This window comes from Hevea brasiliensis, chromosome 10, assembly GCF_030052815.1.
Source record: "Hevea brasiliensis isolate MT/VB/25A 57/8 chromosome 10, ASM3005281v1, whole genome shotgun sequence".
NCBI lineage: Eukaryota > Viridiplantae > Streptophyta > Magnoliopsida > Malpighiales > Euphorbiaceae > Hevea > Hevea brasiliensis.
In genome coordinates this window covers 24,340,336-24,359,076 of record NC_079502.1, presented here as the reverse complement: position 1 = coordinate 24,359,076, position 18,741 = coordinate 24,340,336, and the positions used below count along the sequence as shown (strand labels likewise).

Below are 18,741 nucleotides of genomic sequence, written 5' to 3'. Positions count from 1 at the left end.
ATTTCTTCTTGTGTTTTCCACTCCTGTGAAGCTTGAGGGTGGAATCAGATAAGTCAATGGGAGGTTTACATTTATGCCTTTGTTTAAGTAACCTTGATATTTTGAGACAAGATGATAGATTAGATCCAATTATCCATAGGGCCAGCCCATAAGCTTGGAAAGGAACAATAGCCAAACGATTTTGGATCAACAAATGGGTTTGTGCAAGGTTCTTAATCCCAACTTCCAACATAGGGCACAAGATGGTTCTCTCTCATTTCTAATACCATCAAATTGTTTGGCGAAATAGCAGCATCAGTAAAACCCTGCCCCTACGTGTTAGAGATAGTGTTGAAAGGGTCTTCGAAAATGAAAGAGCTCTCCTTTCTAGGTTGATGCACACAACGATTGTTTTAAGGAGAAAAGTAACCAACTTGATGAGCTGCCAACAGTGGAAGGCAAGTTGAGATTTCTTGGTTCCCACTATCAAAAAGATAATTAGGAGAGGGTTGGAACTCAGGATTAAGGGGTAGAGGGACATCAACTGAAGCATGGCAGCTGGGTAGATGACATGATTGCACTCTGCTTTCACTTTGCATGGCCTCAACAGCGAGAGAATTGAAGGAATTTTTGCTATAGCTTCTTTCCCCAAATTTCGATGGAACATAGTCCACATTAGATGACAGATCAATGTTCCTAGCTACGGTTGCCGCATCCCGAGTTTCTTCAACTGAGGAGAAGCTTGGGGGACTAACAATCTTCTAAACAGGATGGAAGAGCTGGTAAGCGTTTGAGCCTAGTTCTTCAATGGCAACAATGTGAAATCTGGTATTACCTAAATCCATTGCAATAATCTTGTTCACATGCTCATAAGACTCTGAGATAATTAATAAACGAGCAGAATCAAATTGGCTTTTGATTTCGTGGAACCATCAATGGACATGAAGACTCCCAATCCATTCCCCCACCATTGAAAATAATCCGAGGTCCACACATCCAATGGAACCCATAGAGATGCACCCAAATAAGTCTTCTAATAGGAGTAAAGGTGGAGTTCCATGGCTTAATGTGAGTAAGCCACTTACTTAACTAGTCATTCTTGTCTTTGATGAAACAATCCATGCATTCTTCCAATTCAAAAGTTAATAAAACTAGGTTACCACATAAGGAGCGAACTTTCATTGAGAAAACTCCCTCTACCATGAAATATACATGAACATTGGACATGGAGTTGATATTGATGAGAGATGCCACTGCTAAGCAGGATAACCATTCACCATTTTTGCTTGTAACATCGAAGCTACCCACTAGCATATAGTTCCCTTTTTCTCTGTTCACCTGGACAAATATCAAAACTTGTAGAGCTTATATTGCCATCCAATCATTTCCTTTGCTTCTCACCATTGGCTTCCTCCATAAGTGATTTGTGATGGTGGTTTGACTTGGTGTTGCCATTTTCTGCTTCATGTGGTTTGTAATCTTGATCCTCTTGTCTTCGATTGAAACTTAAGGGAAAAGCTCATAATTTTTACGTCCCTATCCACAAGGTGTTCAAAACTTTTTGTAGCTTTTCCAAAATAGGAAAGGATTGAACTCGAATAAATTCGAACCGCTCCCCTCTTTTACTGAGTTTATTGGGGATGAAGGTGTCTAAAATAGCACCACATTTGGATACTATGTTCCAAAGTGCTCTTACACTCAAATGGGGCAGAAAGTTTTCAATGTTTATGGTAAGGAGGTTATGAAATGAAGGCTTGTTTTGTGTGCTATGGTGGTTGAAGGAAGAGGGATCACTGGAAAGAAGATTATGGTTACTGGTAGGGAGGGGAGGGAAAGGTAAGGAAGGATGAGAGGATGGTTCCATTTTTTTACCACAATATGGCCTGGCCATGTTATTTGCTGTTTTAGGACAGAATTTTGGAAGATTTACATATATAAGTGCCACAATGTAGGAGGTTTAGGAATCAAATTGAATAACGTAATTAGAATGAGTAATGGCGTTCAATGATTGATATGTTCTATAAATAGTGAATATCCTATGTTTAAATACATTGATCATACAATCAATTGCAAAAATAGGCATCTACAACAATAATATAGATGTAAGGGTAATTTTATCATTTTAACTTAGGGTGCAAATATAAAAGAGTGAAGTATAAAGAGCACCATTATTGATTTGGCCATTTATGTACATTAATTGAAATAGGTTCAATAATCAACGATAGGACTCTGTGCTTTGATCTGCAATCAGGAGCACCATGGCCATCTCCATGTTGGTATGTGCATTGGGCAATCCTGGCAAGATTTATTGCTGCTTCCACAAAAGGCTTAGCAAATGGAGTTTTCTCATCAATTTTCTGCTCATTTATCTTCTTCCATGCCTTGCCTATCAATTTACTTATGTGTTCACGCGCTTGTTCTTCAGAAACACCAGTTTCGTTCATGTAGCAGGAGATTGAATTTACGGTTTCACCTCGAACTATCTCTGCCTGAAAAGAAAAAGAAAATTTACTATTCAAATTAAAGAAGATTATTATAATACATGTTGAATAATGTAAGTTTCTTCACAAGTAGGTTTTTTTTTCCCCCTTAGAACTATACATTTTAACAACCTGTTTCTTTAATTATGTTTGGATTTTCTAATTTTACTTAAAATGTAAAGAAAAGGTTTATGATTTGATAGCTGGACTATATTAAATTGTTTTTTCATTTTAATAAAATTGAAGAAAAAAAAAACAATATATCTTTTTAAAAGAAAATTGTTTAATATTGAAATGAACAAGAAAAAGGTATAATTAAGTTGACAAATAGGATCTCGGATTAATAATTAGGGATTTTAAAAGTAGTAATCTTTATTTAATAGAAAAAAAAGCTTTTAATATGTAAAAATACTTACTTAAATCTTGTCTGCTGTGTTTAAACATAATATTTAAAGTGGAAAAATAAAATTTACATACAAAATAAGTAGAATTGACATATTTGTATTTTAAATCTATAATAAAGTATATGTAAATTATATTTTACCTTTAATATATATTTATTATAAAAAAAATACTTTAGAACTTTAATTTGTTATATATATATGCAAGTGTGCAATAGATATCAATTATATAATACATACCGAGGAAGTCCCTAAATCATTGGAAAGGCGAAAAATAATGGATGGCCATCGAAGTAGATCATGATAGTTATATAAGCAATCAAGTGGCTCCTTGGAATTACTTGGAAACATTAGAAAGTATGCATGAATCAGTATAACAGTTCCTGATACTGATCGCCAGGCATTTTCAAGATACTCTTCAAATGATGGTATATATTTGTTGTAGCTCCATTTTGCTTCTTTTAAGAATGCTTTACACAAATCAGACCACTGAAATTGAAAATTATATATTATAAATAGTTAATTTTATAAAAAAAAATTAAAATAAAAAAGAAAAAGATGGACACATACTGCTTTTTTGAGGTAAGGAATGGCATCTTCTCCTTGTTCTTTGAGAGTGTGGTAAGCTATCTCATTGATGGTGTTGAAGAAAGCAAGGAAACATATCTTCATATAGTCAGGAAGATCTCTCACTGCACTTACATCCCATCTGGTGAAACAAATAACCAGTTTTTATGATATATTATAACAACGACTTTTTATATGTAAATAAATTATTTATTGAAATATATATATAAGACTAGCTGTGAATATGATTTTAATATTATTGAATTAAATTTATTAATAAAATTTATTATTTTTAAATAATATTATTATAACAAATATTAAATTTTATAACATTAATTTTAGTATTATTAAAAGTTTAATATTAAAAATAATAATTAAGAATATCCACATGCTGTTAAATGTTTATAATAATGCTATTAAAACCTTTTAGTTATAAGATTTTTATGCATCAAGTGGTATTTGCTATTAGCTAGTTCACTTCGATATTATATTTTTATATTTTGACAGCAATAATAACATGTTAAAATTTTCTCTTTTTTTAGTGGTTTTTACAAATTTATAAATATTATTGCTTTGTATTCATTTGAAATTCTATGTTTTAAAATGAAAAAAAAAAAAAAAAACTTCTTGTACCATGAGGTAGTTTGTGGATAATTAATTATATCAATGGTCAACAAATTGATTGCTGAATTCTATTATGGTCATAAAAATTAATTTAATACAATTAGGACACTAAATTTTAATTTTATCTCAATTAAGTTTGATTAAACAACCTCCTATTAGCCATTGAACAAAAAAATGTATAAATTTTTTAAATTGTTCTCATAAAACGATGTCAAATCCTTTGAGCCTATAAAAACAATTCATATTAGTTTTAAATGCTAATTTAAATTTATAAGCAATTAAAATTTTAAGTAGCTATGCATTTAGTTAAATTTTTAACTAAATTACTTATAAGTAATTGAAAAGTAATCCATATATTTGACAAAAAATAGTTTGTAAATAATTTTTCATTAAAATAACTAAAAAAGATATAATTTACAGTAAAATTTTTAAATTAAATGAACATAATATTATAAAATACTTAATCAAGTTAACTTATAAACACAATTTATAAGTTAAAAAATAAAACATTGGTCTCCCCTACTTTTTTTTTTTTTCGAGCTCAATTTATAAATTTAAAAATATTATAAATAAATAGATAAATTTATTTTTAGAATTCATAAGTTGGTTTATAAGTTAAGACAAATACTATTGGAAAAAGTTTTTCAATTATATGATATATTGTTTGATAATACAAACCTCTCAACAGCGTGGGTGAATAGCTCCAATTCTTCGAGAGTACCATAAACATCATAGACATCATCTATGGTGGTTATGAAAGATGTGACTTTTGTTAGCCCTTTGCGACAAGAACTAAACTCTGGCTCAAATACCATTCCAACTGTCCAGAAGAAGCATTCCATTAGTCTATCTCTGCAAAACTCCAACTTGTTTGATATGCCTAAACTGTCCCACCACCTAATTGGACACACAAGTGAACTCAATTACAATAGCATCCTCAATACATTAATTTTATTCAAAACAATTACCAGAGTACCTTGACATGTCCTTGAGATCTCTTTGAAGTACTGACTGCACCATGTTGAAATCCAGCTTTGCAAGTTCAAGTAGCTTGAAATTTGCATCCTCTCTTTTACTATATGTTTCGATAGCCCAGCGTGCTTCCAGCATAACCATTCTCTGGTGCAATGGAAGCTCAAGAGCATGGCTAATGCTTTCTTTGATCTCCAGTGATTCTGATTCTGATTTGTTGTAGATATTCTTGAGATGTATGCTTGTTTGTACCATTGCCTTTTGTAAAAGGTCTTCTCCTTCAAAAGCAAGATGGGAGGCTTCATACAAACTTAGAATTCCTTTTATGTCCTTTTCAAGTTTGGCCAGGATATCGCCCTTGTGGTCCATGAAATCCTTAAACACAGCTGTGTATGTCAAACAAAATTAATTAATAACTGAACTAGAAACTCAGAAACAGGAGACTCATATGGCAACAATGACCATGATGACACCCATGTGCACATGTTTGGGTTGCCCAGTCTTACTAATACCTGGGGCAAAGAACCTGACCGATTTAGTATGAGGATGGAAAGATCAGCTAATAAGAAGGTAAGCATGATGTTAAACAAAATGGAGGCCATAGAGCAAAAGTATGCATCCTTGGAAGCCCAGATGGCAAGGATGATTTCAAATATGGAGAATTTGTTTGACAAGATAGGTGCCAAGGTTCAAAACAGTTTCCTAATATTGCTTCTAAGATTCACTGCAGGCACAAACACTCCTCATCAAGCTATGGAGTTCAATCTGATAAGGTTGACCGGAGATTATAGAGGGGCGTGATGGTCAAAGGACTTTATGTTTTGGATTCTTTCCCTCTTTAAATATTTGTTTGCGTTTGTGCGTGATATTATTACTAGCCTTGTTGGATTGGACCTGCCTTTTTAGATTGGATACTTAACCCCAACTGCTAGACAAGTTTTAGATCTTTCTGCATGTCTTGTTTATAACCGGTACACTTCCATCATGAATTTTGTTGCTTGTAATCGGAGTTTCATGTTATTTGGTTTGGAGTGATAGAAAAAAAAATGACCCTAATTTTTCAATAATTTAGTGCAGACATGTTTCATGTTGCATTATTTTTGTTAATTTTTTGTTATTTATTTTTAAAATGTTTTTTTTATGTGAATTTTTTTCATTGAAATTAATTCTCATCTCCGAGTAATTTTAAAGATATACTTCCCCACATCAATCTAGTGCATTCAGAATTAGTAGTCTCTTTAGCATGATTGGACCCTAATTAATAAAGTTGAAAGCTCATTTTTACTAACCGAATTAACTTGTTTTGATTGATATTACATTAATTAAATAGCCTAATTAATTTTCAAGTATTAGAATATGACTGTAATGACAGGATCAGGCTTGTATTGACAGGTAGAATGAGACAGTGATAATAGATGCCATGATATATAGGGCAGTAAAGACAAGGACTACCTTGAGACACCTCATAGCCATGTTGTCTAAGGAGTCTGAAAGTGAGAGCAGTAGCATGGAGAGATTTCTGGGATTTGCAATGGCCTTTTTGTTTCAAATATTGAATTTCATCTAGGATTCTCTGTATGTCATTTTCGAAACGGTGACCCAAACCGAGCCGTTGAATGTCATCAATCATTTCGAGAATGTTTAATGACTCTGCATCTTCATTCTCAATCATACATCTTATCTCCTCCTCCAGCTTCTTTGCCTTATCCCTGTGCATTTCATCCTGCAAATTCCCGTAGAATAGCACAAGCATATCTTGTTACCATATTAGCAAAAATTAGTACTCCGACAAGAGTAAATTAACTTCTAATCATTTTTCTTGTATTTGATAGAAACGTTCAAGAACTCAAGATAATGTCTCCAATTAGATATCTCTGAAGTAAAGGCATGAGATTTCTAGTAAGAGGTAATAAATTTCAATTTGTCCTGGAGTTAGGGGAAGAACTATATATAAATATCTCATGTTGCATATTCTTCAAGAATATATAATGTACTCAAAATGGTAATTTAAGGCTTATATATATATATATATATATATATATATATATATATATATATGTAACTCTAAGGCTTTAAGTGTATATTTGCTGCCCTTCTAATTATGACAATAACCAATAAATGTTAGGTGCACGGGTAAAATTCACGATGCTTTCTTAAAGAAATGATTCAAATTGGACTCTTAGAAAAGCATTATTGGGAAGGATAACCATGAACCAGATTAGTCTTCTATAAACCATAAAATAGACATAAAAAAATATCTCATAAATCCAAAAATTATGACAAGACAATAATAAAAACTCGCAATTTTAAAATACTTATTTAACATTGCTTTTTGGATTTTATTATTATTATTAAGATCTTTAAATTTTAAAAATATCTATTAAAAACTTCTTAAATTTTAATTTTAATTTGACATATTTCAATTTTAAATTTTTTATTCGACTCAAACTAAAATTCTCTCACCCCTGTAAAATGACTGCATCAATGAGCTGGCAAAAGCTTATTGATATATAAGTCTATCTTCTTAATTGAACTAAAGTTGTAGAATAGCAAGTTTTATAGAGTACTCTTAGTACACACAAAAGTAATACTTCTTATTTTATAGAAAAGTGAATCCTCCTTATAACATGGAGAATAGGTCTCACATGACCTAATAATCTCTCCAAGTTCAACATGTCACCTTAGTCCTTACTACTACAAAACCAATAAAAATTACACACACACACACACACACACATATATATATATATATATATATATATATATATATAAGGTAATAATATAGTTACCGCATTGATATTATTTAAGGACTGCACACACACATATATATATATAAGGTAATAATATAGTTACCGCATTGGTATTATTTAAGGACTGCACAAAGTTGTAACTCCATATGGTTGGTTGATAATTAGCCGATTTTCTTTCATCCCTTGCTGAATGAGAAGTCTGTGTGCTCAGTGAGCAAATGGCATGCCTAGTTTTCATAGAATTGGCAGGTGTCCTTTGTTGAGGGTAGATGGGCATGTTTTTCGTTACAGGGTAAATGTAGGGCAAGCAGAAATGATGCAATAATGCAGCCATTGCTAATTCTCACTGCTGAGGATATTGTTTGTTAGAGTCGATGACTATATATAGTGGTTTTCAGTGTGAATTATCACAGCATTCAAACGCATCACGACTTCTAAAATGAGCACATTGATCACATTAATCATGCTGAAAGCACCGAAATTGTACTTTAAGAGAAAAATATCTTGTAAAAAAAGAAAGGGACAAATTATCTTATACCACAAAAATATCTTATAAAAATCTCAAACTATGACTTTCCCATGTTCAAATATACATAGACATTTTCTTTAAATATATATATATAGAGAGAAAGAAGATGTGACACCCGATAATATTTATAAAATCGAGATATAATATGTAAGAAGAAATGCATTTATAATTATATATTTATAATAAAAAAAATTTATATATTATCGAGAGAAATATCTAAAAATAATATCAAACTTAATTTAACAATAAATTAATAAATATAATTTATTTATATATTTATTAATTGTACATATAAGATGTAAATATGTGATATCTATTATAGTCATTTTATATATTAATTTCTTTTAATATATGTTGCACATTATTTATATTCATTCTCAGTGGTGAATGTATTATATGAAATGAGAGTTTAATTGTCCTCTCATTTTTTAAAAAATTACTCTTATATAAATATGTGTTTTTATAAATGAATCCTCTTAATGTAATTATTCAACTTTTTTTTAGAAATATACTTTTATAATAAGAATCGAAATTAATTAACTCTTATTTAATGATTGTTTTGTTAGGTATATAAAGAGAGAAGCATTTAATAATATAAAATAATGATGTAATTCTTTATAATTTTTGGGGTATTAAAACTTTTTAAATACAATTATAAGAATATTTGTTATAATACTTTATTACATTTTTTATATTGACCTAAAAAAAATTTTTTTGACTGCCACTGCTCGTTATACATAGTTTGATATGTACTTTTTTTATTAATTTTTTATATATAATATAATATTATCATAAAATATTATTTTTTAGTAACTAATTAAATTTAGTTCTTCATCATCGTAATAGTGAATTACTATGCATTTTATTTCTGATTAAAATTAGTTAAAAAAGTTATAAGGAAATAAAATTAATAAGATGTATTAATTCAATTAACTAAAATATCATAAATAAAAAAATTAAAAATATGATAAAGAATATGAAATTTTAATTTTATAAATTAAAATTTATTATTTAATAAAAGTTATCACCAATTACTTAAATATTTTTATATTACTTTAAAAATAAAAGGGTCAACAAATCAAATTTTACTACAATTACTTGAAATATTTTTAGATAATATCTTTTTTCGATTGGTTATGGCATCAATTATTTTTCGAGTCCAGTAATTAATTAATTATAGATATATTTTAATTAATGATAATAGATATAATAAATTATCACTACAAATCTCGAGATATTATTACAGAAAAATCTAGAATATTGATTAAAAATTACCTTGGTTCATCTCCCCCTTGAGGAATTGACAAAACATGTGGCTCTTCACCGGTCAACTATTGTGATTCAATGCATTTAAGAGAGAATCAGCTAGCTCTGGTTGAGTGTTCACAACTAATCTGCTAATTCTTCAATATTAATCAGTTCGGGCCCCACTTAGTTTCACTCAAATTTGGAAAAATTCACTTTGAAGTGAATATTCTCTAAATATGCACGTCATGGTTGAGTATAGCTCGTCAAGTAAGCAAACAAAAATAGTTATTTTAGAGTTATGCCAATTTTTATCAATGTGGGCCAATAGATAGTCGCCACGTCAAAAAAGAAGAACCTTTTTTTTTAGAATTCGAAGAGAAGGACCTGAAACCCAGCAGTCACAACAAGTTCTGTTTGTTGCGGAAAAAAATATTTTATTTTTAAAGAGTATTTTTTATGGAAAATATTGTTTAAAATTATAATTTAAATCAATAATATAAATATATATTAAGTGTACATAAATATTTTTATATTTTAATAAAATTATTATTATTTAAAAAATATAAAATTATTTCTTCTTTTAAAATTGATTTACATTTTTAATTAAAAATATTTTTTTATTAATTTATTTTTTAAAATATTGCGAATGCTAATAAATATATAAAATATTTTTTAACAATATATTTTTTTTTGAAATAAATGAACTTTGATGCACAAAATAAAAGCTTTTGCTGGTTATAAAATCACCACAAATAATTCGATGTCGTGCACAATTAAAGAAAAAAATAAAGATAATTTCCATAAATTATACAATTCTAGGCGTGAACAACTTTTTCTCTCAAAAAAAACAAAAACTAAAAAGGCGTGAATCTCATTGACACGTGATGCACTGGAAACGGTGTCAACTACCGCATTATTACGTGAAGTTGTGAAAAGGTTATGTGATGCAGCGGCGAGCTTTAGTAGCGTTTGGTAAGTATGAATTTTATAAAATTTATTTATAAATTTTAAATTTTAATATTTAATTTAAATGAAAATTTATTTAAAATTTTTAATAATTAATTTTATAAATTTTATTATAATTAAATTAAATTTTATTAAAATTAATAAAATTTATAAATAAATTTTAAATATATAATTATGTATATTTTAAGTTATAAAATTATTATCTTATTAAATATTATTTTATTTTATTTTATTCATTTCAAACACAAAATTTATTTTATCTTAAATTAATTTTACAATTAATATAAAATATATCAATAAAAAAATTTATTTATAAATAAATAAATGAATTTTATAATTAATATAAAATATATTCAAAAAATTCATTTATAAATAAATTTTATCATGAAATTCATTTATAAATAAATTTTATCATGAAATTTATTTATAAATAAAATGAATTTTACAATGAAATTGAATCAAACAAGTTATTAGGAATGTATCAAACTCTAGTATAACAGATTTGATTTATATAATTGAGTTTAAAATAAATTTAAAATTAAAAAATAAAATTATTAATAGATTTAAATTTTATTTATTGAATATATATTATTTTGAGTTCATTTATAAAAATAATTAATTAAATAAAAATATATATATTTTTATAATAATATTTATAAATTTTTATATTTTTTACTTTAAATAAAATAAAATTTAAATATTTTATAAATTTATTAAATTTTTAAATAAAATAAAATTTAAATATTTTATAAAATTATTAAATTTTTAAAATATAAATTATTAATGAAAACTTTTATGTAATTTTTTAATTAAAACCTATAACGCATATAATGTATGAAGGGAGACATTGTCGGTAATATCCTTCATGAGTTATGTTATTTATAAAAATACTAATAAAAAATATGTATAATGACAATAATATATATTTATCTCTAATAGCATAAATTAGTAACGAGAATTCATTGCTAATTACTTTTAGTAATACCATGTCCGTGGCTAACACTTTTCGTAGGAGAAGCTATTTTATAAAAATTTATGGCTAATTAGTTGCAGCGACAAGTTATCAATTGCTTATAATTTTTGACGAAAAGATGTCATTAAATCGATAGATATTTTTAATTTTTAATATTATAATAATTAATATAAATTAAAATTTTAATATTATTTTAATAATTATACTTATAAAAAATTCTACTATGATTTTATATTCTTAACTCCATAAATATTAATAATTTATTAAAAATTATTTAATTTATTATAATAAAATTAATAAATAACATTAAATATCAAATCTCACTTATAACAATTTATTTTTTTAATTGTTTTAAATATTTATGAATTTATAATATTAAAGTATAATATTATTATTAAAAAATAACTATTTAATTAACATAATTATAAAATTATTTTTAAAAATTAACTATTTACTTAAATAAAAAATTTTTGTGTATTCTATTCAATGATAAATATTTTATATGTTATATATTTGTAGCTATATGTTTTATAAATATTAGTAACAAATATATTTTATATTTTCATATTTTATTTTTATACATTAAAATTGAAGATTAATTAATTAATTTTAATTTATAATATGATTTTTTTTCTTACTATATTTTTATATGCCTTTTTTTCTCTTCCGGGTAAAATTTTTTTATAAATTTTTAAATTTTTTAGTTTTTGGTTTATCAGTTCACTTCGGAACTGAATCGGTTATTTGTACAGTGTTATCTAAAATCACCACCATTAATCCGACGTCGTGTACAATTAAAGAAAAATAAATAAACATTATTTATATAAATTATACAATTCAAGGCGTGAATAACATTTTTTCTAAAAAAAAAAATGCGTCACTCCCATTGAGACGTGATGCACTGGAAAAGGTTTTAATCACCGTACTATTACGTGAGGTTGTGAAAAACGCGGCGTGATGCAGTGGCGAGCTTTACGAGCCTAATTAATAATTAGGTTTGAAATAAGTTTAAATTTGAGGGATAATATTATTTATGAGTTTAAATTTTAAATTTTATTATTTGATTTTTTTATTTTAAATTTATTTATATAAATAATTAATTAAATAAAAATATATATTTTAATATTAATATTTATAATTTTTTATTTTTTTAAATAAAATATAACTTAAAATATTTTATAAAAATGTTAAACTGTTAAAGTATAAATTATTAATAAAATAATTTTATGTAATTTATTAATTAAAAATAAATATAAATAAATAAATATATATATATATATATATATATATATATAGTGGACAATAACATAGCCAATAATATTTTTTATAGTTTATATTATTTATAAAAATATCAATAAAAATATATCTATAGTAATAATTGTATATATTTAGCTTTAATAATATAAATTGGTGATAAAACTTCGTTGTTAATTACTTTTAATCATATCATATATGTTGCTAATATTTTGCGTAAGAGAAGCTATTTTATAAAAATTTGTTGTTAATTATTTTTAACAATAAGTTATCAATCGTTAATATTTTTAGTAATAAAAAATGTATTCAATATAAATTCATCACTAATAATTTTAGTAATGATATTCATCATTAAATATATAAATAATTTTAACTTTTAAAATTAAAATAATCAATTTAAATTAAAATTTTATATTATTTTAATTTTTATACTTATAAAAAATCCTACTGTGATTATATATTTTTAATTCTATAAATATTATTAAATTATTAAAAATTATTTAATTTATTGCAATAAAATTAATAAATAACATTAAACATTGAATCTCACTTAAATAATTTATTTTTTTTATTTTTTAAAATATTTATGAATTTATAATATTAAATTATAAAATCATTATTAAAAATAATTATTTAATTAACATAATTATAAAATTATTATTAAAAATTAACTATTTACTTAAATAAAAAATTTTGTGTAATCTATTCAATGATAAATATTTTATTTATTATATATTTGTAGCTATATGTTTTTTAAATATTAGTAAAAAATATTTTTTATATTTTCATATTTTATTTTCGTGCAATAAAATTGAAAATTAATTAATTAACTTTAATTTATAATATGATTTTTTTCTTACTATATTTTTGTGTGTCCTTTTTCTCTGACAGGCAAAATATTTTTATGAGTTCTTAAATTTTTTGAGTTTTTATATGTCATAAATATTATTCATACGATGATAGTTATATGTGAATGTGATCACTGAGATTTTATTATTATTATCAATATCAACTGAAAAACCAATATATTTACAAATTCGATAATATTTATATAGGTTAAGATAGATCAATTTTTCATTTCTTTATATTTATTATTGATGCATCCTACAATATTTAGAAATGATTAATATCATTTGTATATATAAAAAAAAGTGCATTTTTCATGTAATTGTAGGAGATTTTAATTTTCTTGGGCCTATTTAATTTAAATGTAGACTAATTATAATTTTTTACCATCCTTATATGCAAGAACATTTTTTTTATTTTTAATTTTATTAGTCAATTTTTGTTAGGCCGTTAATATTTACTATAAGGTTGTAAGAAAACTTAATAAATTATATTTTTTTGCATATATTTATGTGAAAGATCATGCTCATCTTAATATTAATTTTAAGTTGTTATGTTTTAAATTTTAAAATAATAAAAATCACAAGAAGATTAAAAAAAAAAAAAGCAATTTAACTACTTGAGATTATTAATTATATAACTAACTTGAATTAATTAAAAATATATCCTTAAATTTATATTTATATTTTAATCTACAATGTATTCATAACATATATAATTTAGAAAAATAAAAATACTTATTAAATATATAAATGATATGTTAAATAGATTTTAAAATTATTTTTATTAAATAATAATATAAAATTTTCAAATATCAATATAATCAAAATAAAAATTTTATAATGATAATGTACTAAATTAAAAAAAAATACTTTTTAAAAATTATCATATTTTCTAATCTTATAAATAATTTTATTTCACATTAGTTTTAGTATGCAATCTTCTTATGCAAATTAGTATTATTTTAAATTATAAAAAAATATAATATAGGTAAATTAAACTTATTTTCTTAAAAAAATTTAAAATAGCAAAGTTGAATAAATTTAATTCAATGAGGAAACTTGTAATTTTATTTATTTATTTATTTTAATTTTTAAACATTTCATCATTTATATTTTAAAACTTATTATTATATATCTTTTATTAAATTACATTTAAGTTTATAATTATGTTATTATTATATATAATACATAACTTTATGATGTAATAAAAAAATAATAATTTTGAGTTAATAAATATTTTAATTTACATAATTAATTAAAGTGGCATTAAATTAATAATTTAATTTAAATAATTAAATATAATATTTATAAAATATGATAATATTTTTTCATTTATAAAAAGAAATAACAGAAATATATATATATATATATATATAAAATAAAATATGAGTATGTATCACGAGAATAACAACATGCACGCACGTTGCAGAAAAAATTAATGTATAAAATTAAATGAGTTTCGGGTACTTTTTAAATAATAATAATTAGGTTTGAAACATATTGCAACACTTCAAATATTTAAATAATTTGTGTTGATACTGATGAATTTATTAATATAATTGTTTAGGTGATCAGAATCAGCCTTCTTCTTCCGCTCAGCCGTCGAAGTGATATTGATAAATTTATGAGTAGATATTGATTTTATTTATAATTTCAATATTATTATACATACAAGGCATACTTATGTATTCACTTATAATTATATGTATATAGCTATTATAGGTACGCTTTGTGTTGTATTATTATTTGATGAAATTGATATAGGTGTTGCCTTATGATAATTTGGACCTGTGTGTGTGTCGGCGTGCGTGAGGTATGGTACTAGTTATGGTAGGACGGGTAGATAGACTTGAGTTAGTCTTGCTTGGGGCTCGGTCCTTTTTATGATAAGTCGGGGTGAGTACGACTTTGAGTTGTTCTCGCTGATCCCCGCATTTGGATTATTAAGAGAAAGTCCGACTCAAGTTGATCTTGCTGGTAGAGGTTGGAATTAAGAGAGCTATGTAGAGGATCAGCTCCCATATATATATATATATATATATATATATATATATATATATATATATATATATATATATATATATTTGATTGATGTGACACACAGGTGTGTGAGTGCTCCAAATTATTCTTTGTGCGAATATTGTTTCAACTTGGTTGAATGTGTTGATATATATTGTATTTCATCCTTAAGGAAGTATTAGCCTTAGATAGTTATATAAATTGTATTTAAAATAAACATTTTACTCAATGAGTCAATCGCTCACTCCTATTCAACTATTTTTTCCTCAAGTAACAAGAAGGCTCTTTGAGTTTAACCTGCTTTCTTCCTCGCAGATTTACCAGAAGCAAATTTATTACGTTCTTATTTTCTTATTTATATTCTAAAAACTTTGCATGTACCATTAGTGCATTAAACTTTATAGGACTGTAATAACTTATTCTATTAGATGTTGTAAAGGTTATTATGTGGTTGTGCTTAGATGAGTGAGCTGAGCTCCCATTGGATTATATGTATTTCTTTGAGGATTGTGAGGGTGAGCTGAGCTCCTCAAATTAAGATATATTGTGATTACAGGTCGAGTGAGCTATTGCTCCTGGTTGGGAAGCCCAATTTATGGCTGGACTCTGTCCGTTTATTTCTTTGAAATTGGATTATAATTATGAGACTTATAGTTGGGCTAGGAATAGTTAGGCTTACTATGGGCTTTGGGGGCCTTATGTTGACCTAACTCTTAGTGCCGGTCTGGCCCAGAATTTAGGTAATGACAAAGTTGATATCAGAGCTTAGGCTTTAGATTCATGAGAAAGTGTGTACTTAGAGTTATCACATGTGATGTATAGGATCTTGTTTCGTCTTCTTCTGTAATTCCTTGTTTTCAGACTCTGCATTATTCCTTGGGTAGTATAAGAGTGATTTAGTTTAGTGTCTCAATTTTCGTGGAGTATATGGTGATGTGAACTAGGGCTAGTAGACGTGTTGAGGTCTCCCATGAGAATACATACTCCAAGAAGTTCTGTGTTTTGTCAGTATGAAGCTAGGTGGCATGCCTATCTAGCACAAGGCATAAGTATATAAAGGTGAGTTATGGAAGTATAGTTGCCCTAGATAGGGGTGAGGGTAACGCTGCTGGCAGTTGTCAGTGGATAGCTCAGTCAGAGTAAGTTTATGATATTAGTGGGTTTAAGAGAGATAAGAGATTGGAAAACCTAGTCTATTAGGATGTGCCATAGTAACTATGCAATGTTCTCAATATTTGTGCTATAAGCTACAGGTTATAGTACCGACATGGGATTATTGTGTAGAGTTTCGTGCTTCCCCATGGTGCACCATAAAGATGGTGATTGCAGACAGCCTCTGTTTTATTACTTTTATGCCAGAACAGAGTTTTACTTCTGCAAAAGAGTTTGAAACTCCTAGTTAGGGGTTTAAACCCTTGAGCTAGAATATCAAATGTCACAGTTAGGCAGTAACTAGAGTCAGTGGCTTAGTTACCCTAGCATGAACTAGAGTTATATTAGGAGTTGTCATAAGACTAGAGGTTTTAATGTAGTCACAAAGTAAATGTAACACCTACAGAGTGAGACCAACTAGCTTCTAATATGGGGTCTTAGATAGTCTTAGCATTGTAATGGATGTTTTGCCTAAAGTTTAGTAAAAATAGTACCTTTTTCGTGTGATAGCAAGGCACAGAGTATGACTTTGCTTCCTTAAAAGAAGACTGGATGTTATGAATGATGTTCATAGCCTGTGAAATGAAGCTTTAAGGGGTTTGTAGTATGATAAGAGAGCAGATAGCCTGACATGATTATGGTAAGGTAGCAGATGTAGTATCTCTTTTGCAGTTATTTACTGGTTTTGCAACCTCGCAAGTGCACGGATTGCGAACAAGTAATAGAGTAGTGAGTAGAGTATCATCCCATGAGGAATTTAATTAGTAACTACCAAACTACACAGCGATTTTGACTGTTTAGGCTATTGACTAATGAGGGAATGAAAGTTGTTTATTTTAAACACTAGAATGATAAACTTAAATGGAAATAATCTATTTTGAAACAATTCTAAAATTAAGATTTCACACTTGAATCTTACTATGGATGTTATCTTGTTTATTTACTGGATTGAGAATTGTTTGCCTTCATGGAAATTAATCCTAAGGTATCCTAAGTCTTCTCTCAAGGCACCTAGGGTGTATTTTAATTAACTTAAACCTAACTTTTGTGGCGATCAAATTAATTAAAACCCTTTAAGTTCTTTGAACAAATTTGAAATTCCACAAAGGTAATCAGCCTATGTCTAGGTCAGAATTCCGAGGTTCAAAATCTTGATTTTTTAATATTAATCTTCACATTTTAGTCCTTCAATTAATATCTATAATCAATACTAAGTGGGTACCAACATATAGTATGCATTAAGTTCACAAGAAATTAAATCAAAAAACAATTCTCGAATCCAATAAACAAAACTTAATGTTTATCCATAATAATGATTACAAGGTTACTCTCCCAATTCCAGAATATGAAAACTACTCACTATTGGTGAGTTCAGCAAACATTATGATAAAAAGGTAAAGATAGTAAAAAGAAATCCTCTAGAAGAAATAGAACAAGGGAACCAAAAAGGATCTGCAGATTTGATCTTTTGGAACTTTGACTGAAGGCTTCTCTTTGATACTGATGTCCTGCTCTTCTAGACGGCTATGAGAAAGTAATGAACTGTTGTGTCTGGATCTCTATTTCCTCAGACCTTGGATCTCTTTTTGTTGTTTCTACCTCTTCTCTGTTGTTTTTTTCTGTCTTTTGCTATGTTTTTTTTTTTTTTTCATCTTCCTCTATGTGTTTTTACAGCTCCTCCTTTTTAATGAATGTCCTAGGGTTAGGTTTTTTTAGAGTCCCTGAGGTGTTAGGATTCTTGTTCCCTGTCAAAAACTGTAATTGGAATGAAATCAGGAAAACTGATTGTCAATAGATACACGGCCTAGGGCCATGTAACTTGCTGGATGTGACACCCCTTACCCGACTACAGTGTAGCCTAGTAAAGTGTGCTACATTCAGTGCCGGAGCACCCTATCTTATCTTACTTTATTCCTTTCATAATTTGATCTCATTATATTTTAATATTAATTATTTTTTTTTTACGGAGAAACCAGCGG

At 26.7% G+C, this 18,741-nt stretch overlaps 1 protein-coding gene across 1 annotated transcript; it reads right to left on the bottom strand.

The window, feature by feature from the left end:
• Window positions 1–1,682: 1,682 nt before the first annotated feature.
• LOC110651136 (probable terpene synthase 12) lies at window positions 1,683–8,112 on the bottom strand. Its single transcript, XM_021806367.2, has 7 exons — window positions 7,877–8,112; window positions 6,476–6,746; window positions 5,028–5,409; window positions 4,730–4,948; window positions 3,431–3,569; window positions 3,101–3,349; window positions 1,683–2,468 (listed from the first exon to the last, which is right to left on the bottom strand). The coding sequence occupies exons 1-7, from the start codon at window positions 8,105–8,107 to the stop codon at window positions 2,148–2,150; spliced, it is 1,812 nt and encodes a 603-aa protein (XP_021662059.2). The 5' UTR covers window positions 8,108–8,112; the 3' UTR covers window positions 1,683–2,147.
• Between the last annotated feature and the right edge of the window lie 10,629 nt (window positions 8,113–18,741).

What these genes read in the sequence shown, in the direction of transcription:
- LOC110651136 (XM_021806367.2), bottom strand. Translation starts at nt 8,107, where the DNA reads ATGGCTGCATTATTGCATCATTTCTGCTTGCCCTACATTTACCCTGTA. An exon ending in CCTTAAATAATACCAATGCG is followed by an intron (nt 6,747 to 7,876) that starts GTAACTATATTA and finishes GGGAATTTGCAG; the next exon opens with GATGAAATGCACAGGGATAA. An exon ending in GATCTCAAGGACATGTCAAG is followed by an intron (nt 4,949 to 5,027) that starts GTACTCTGGTAA and finishes GTGTCCAATTAG; the next exon opens with GTGGTGGGACAGTTTAGGCA.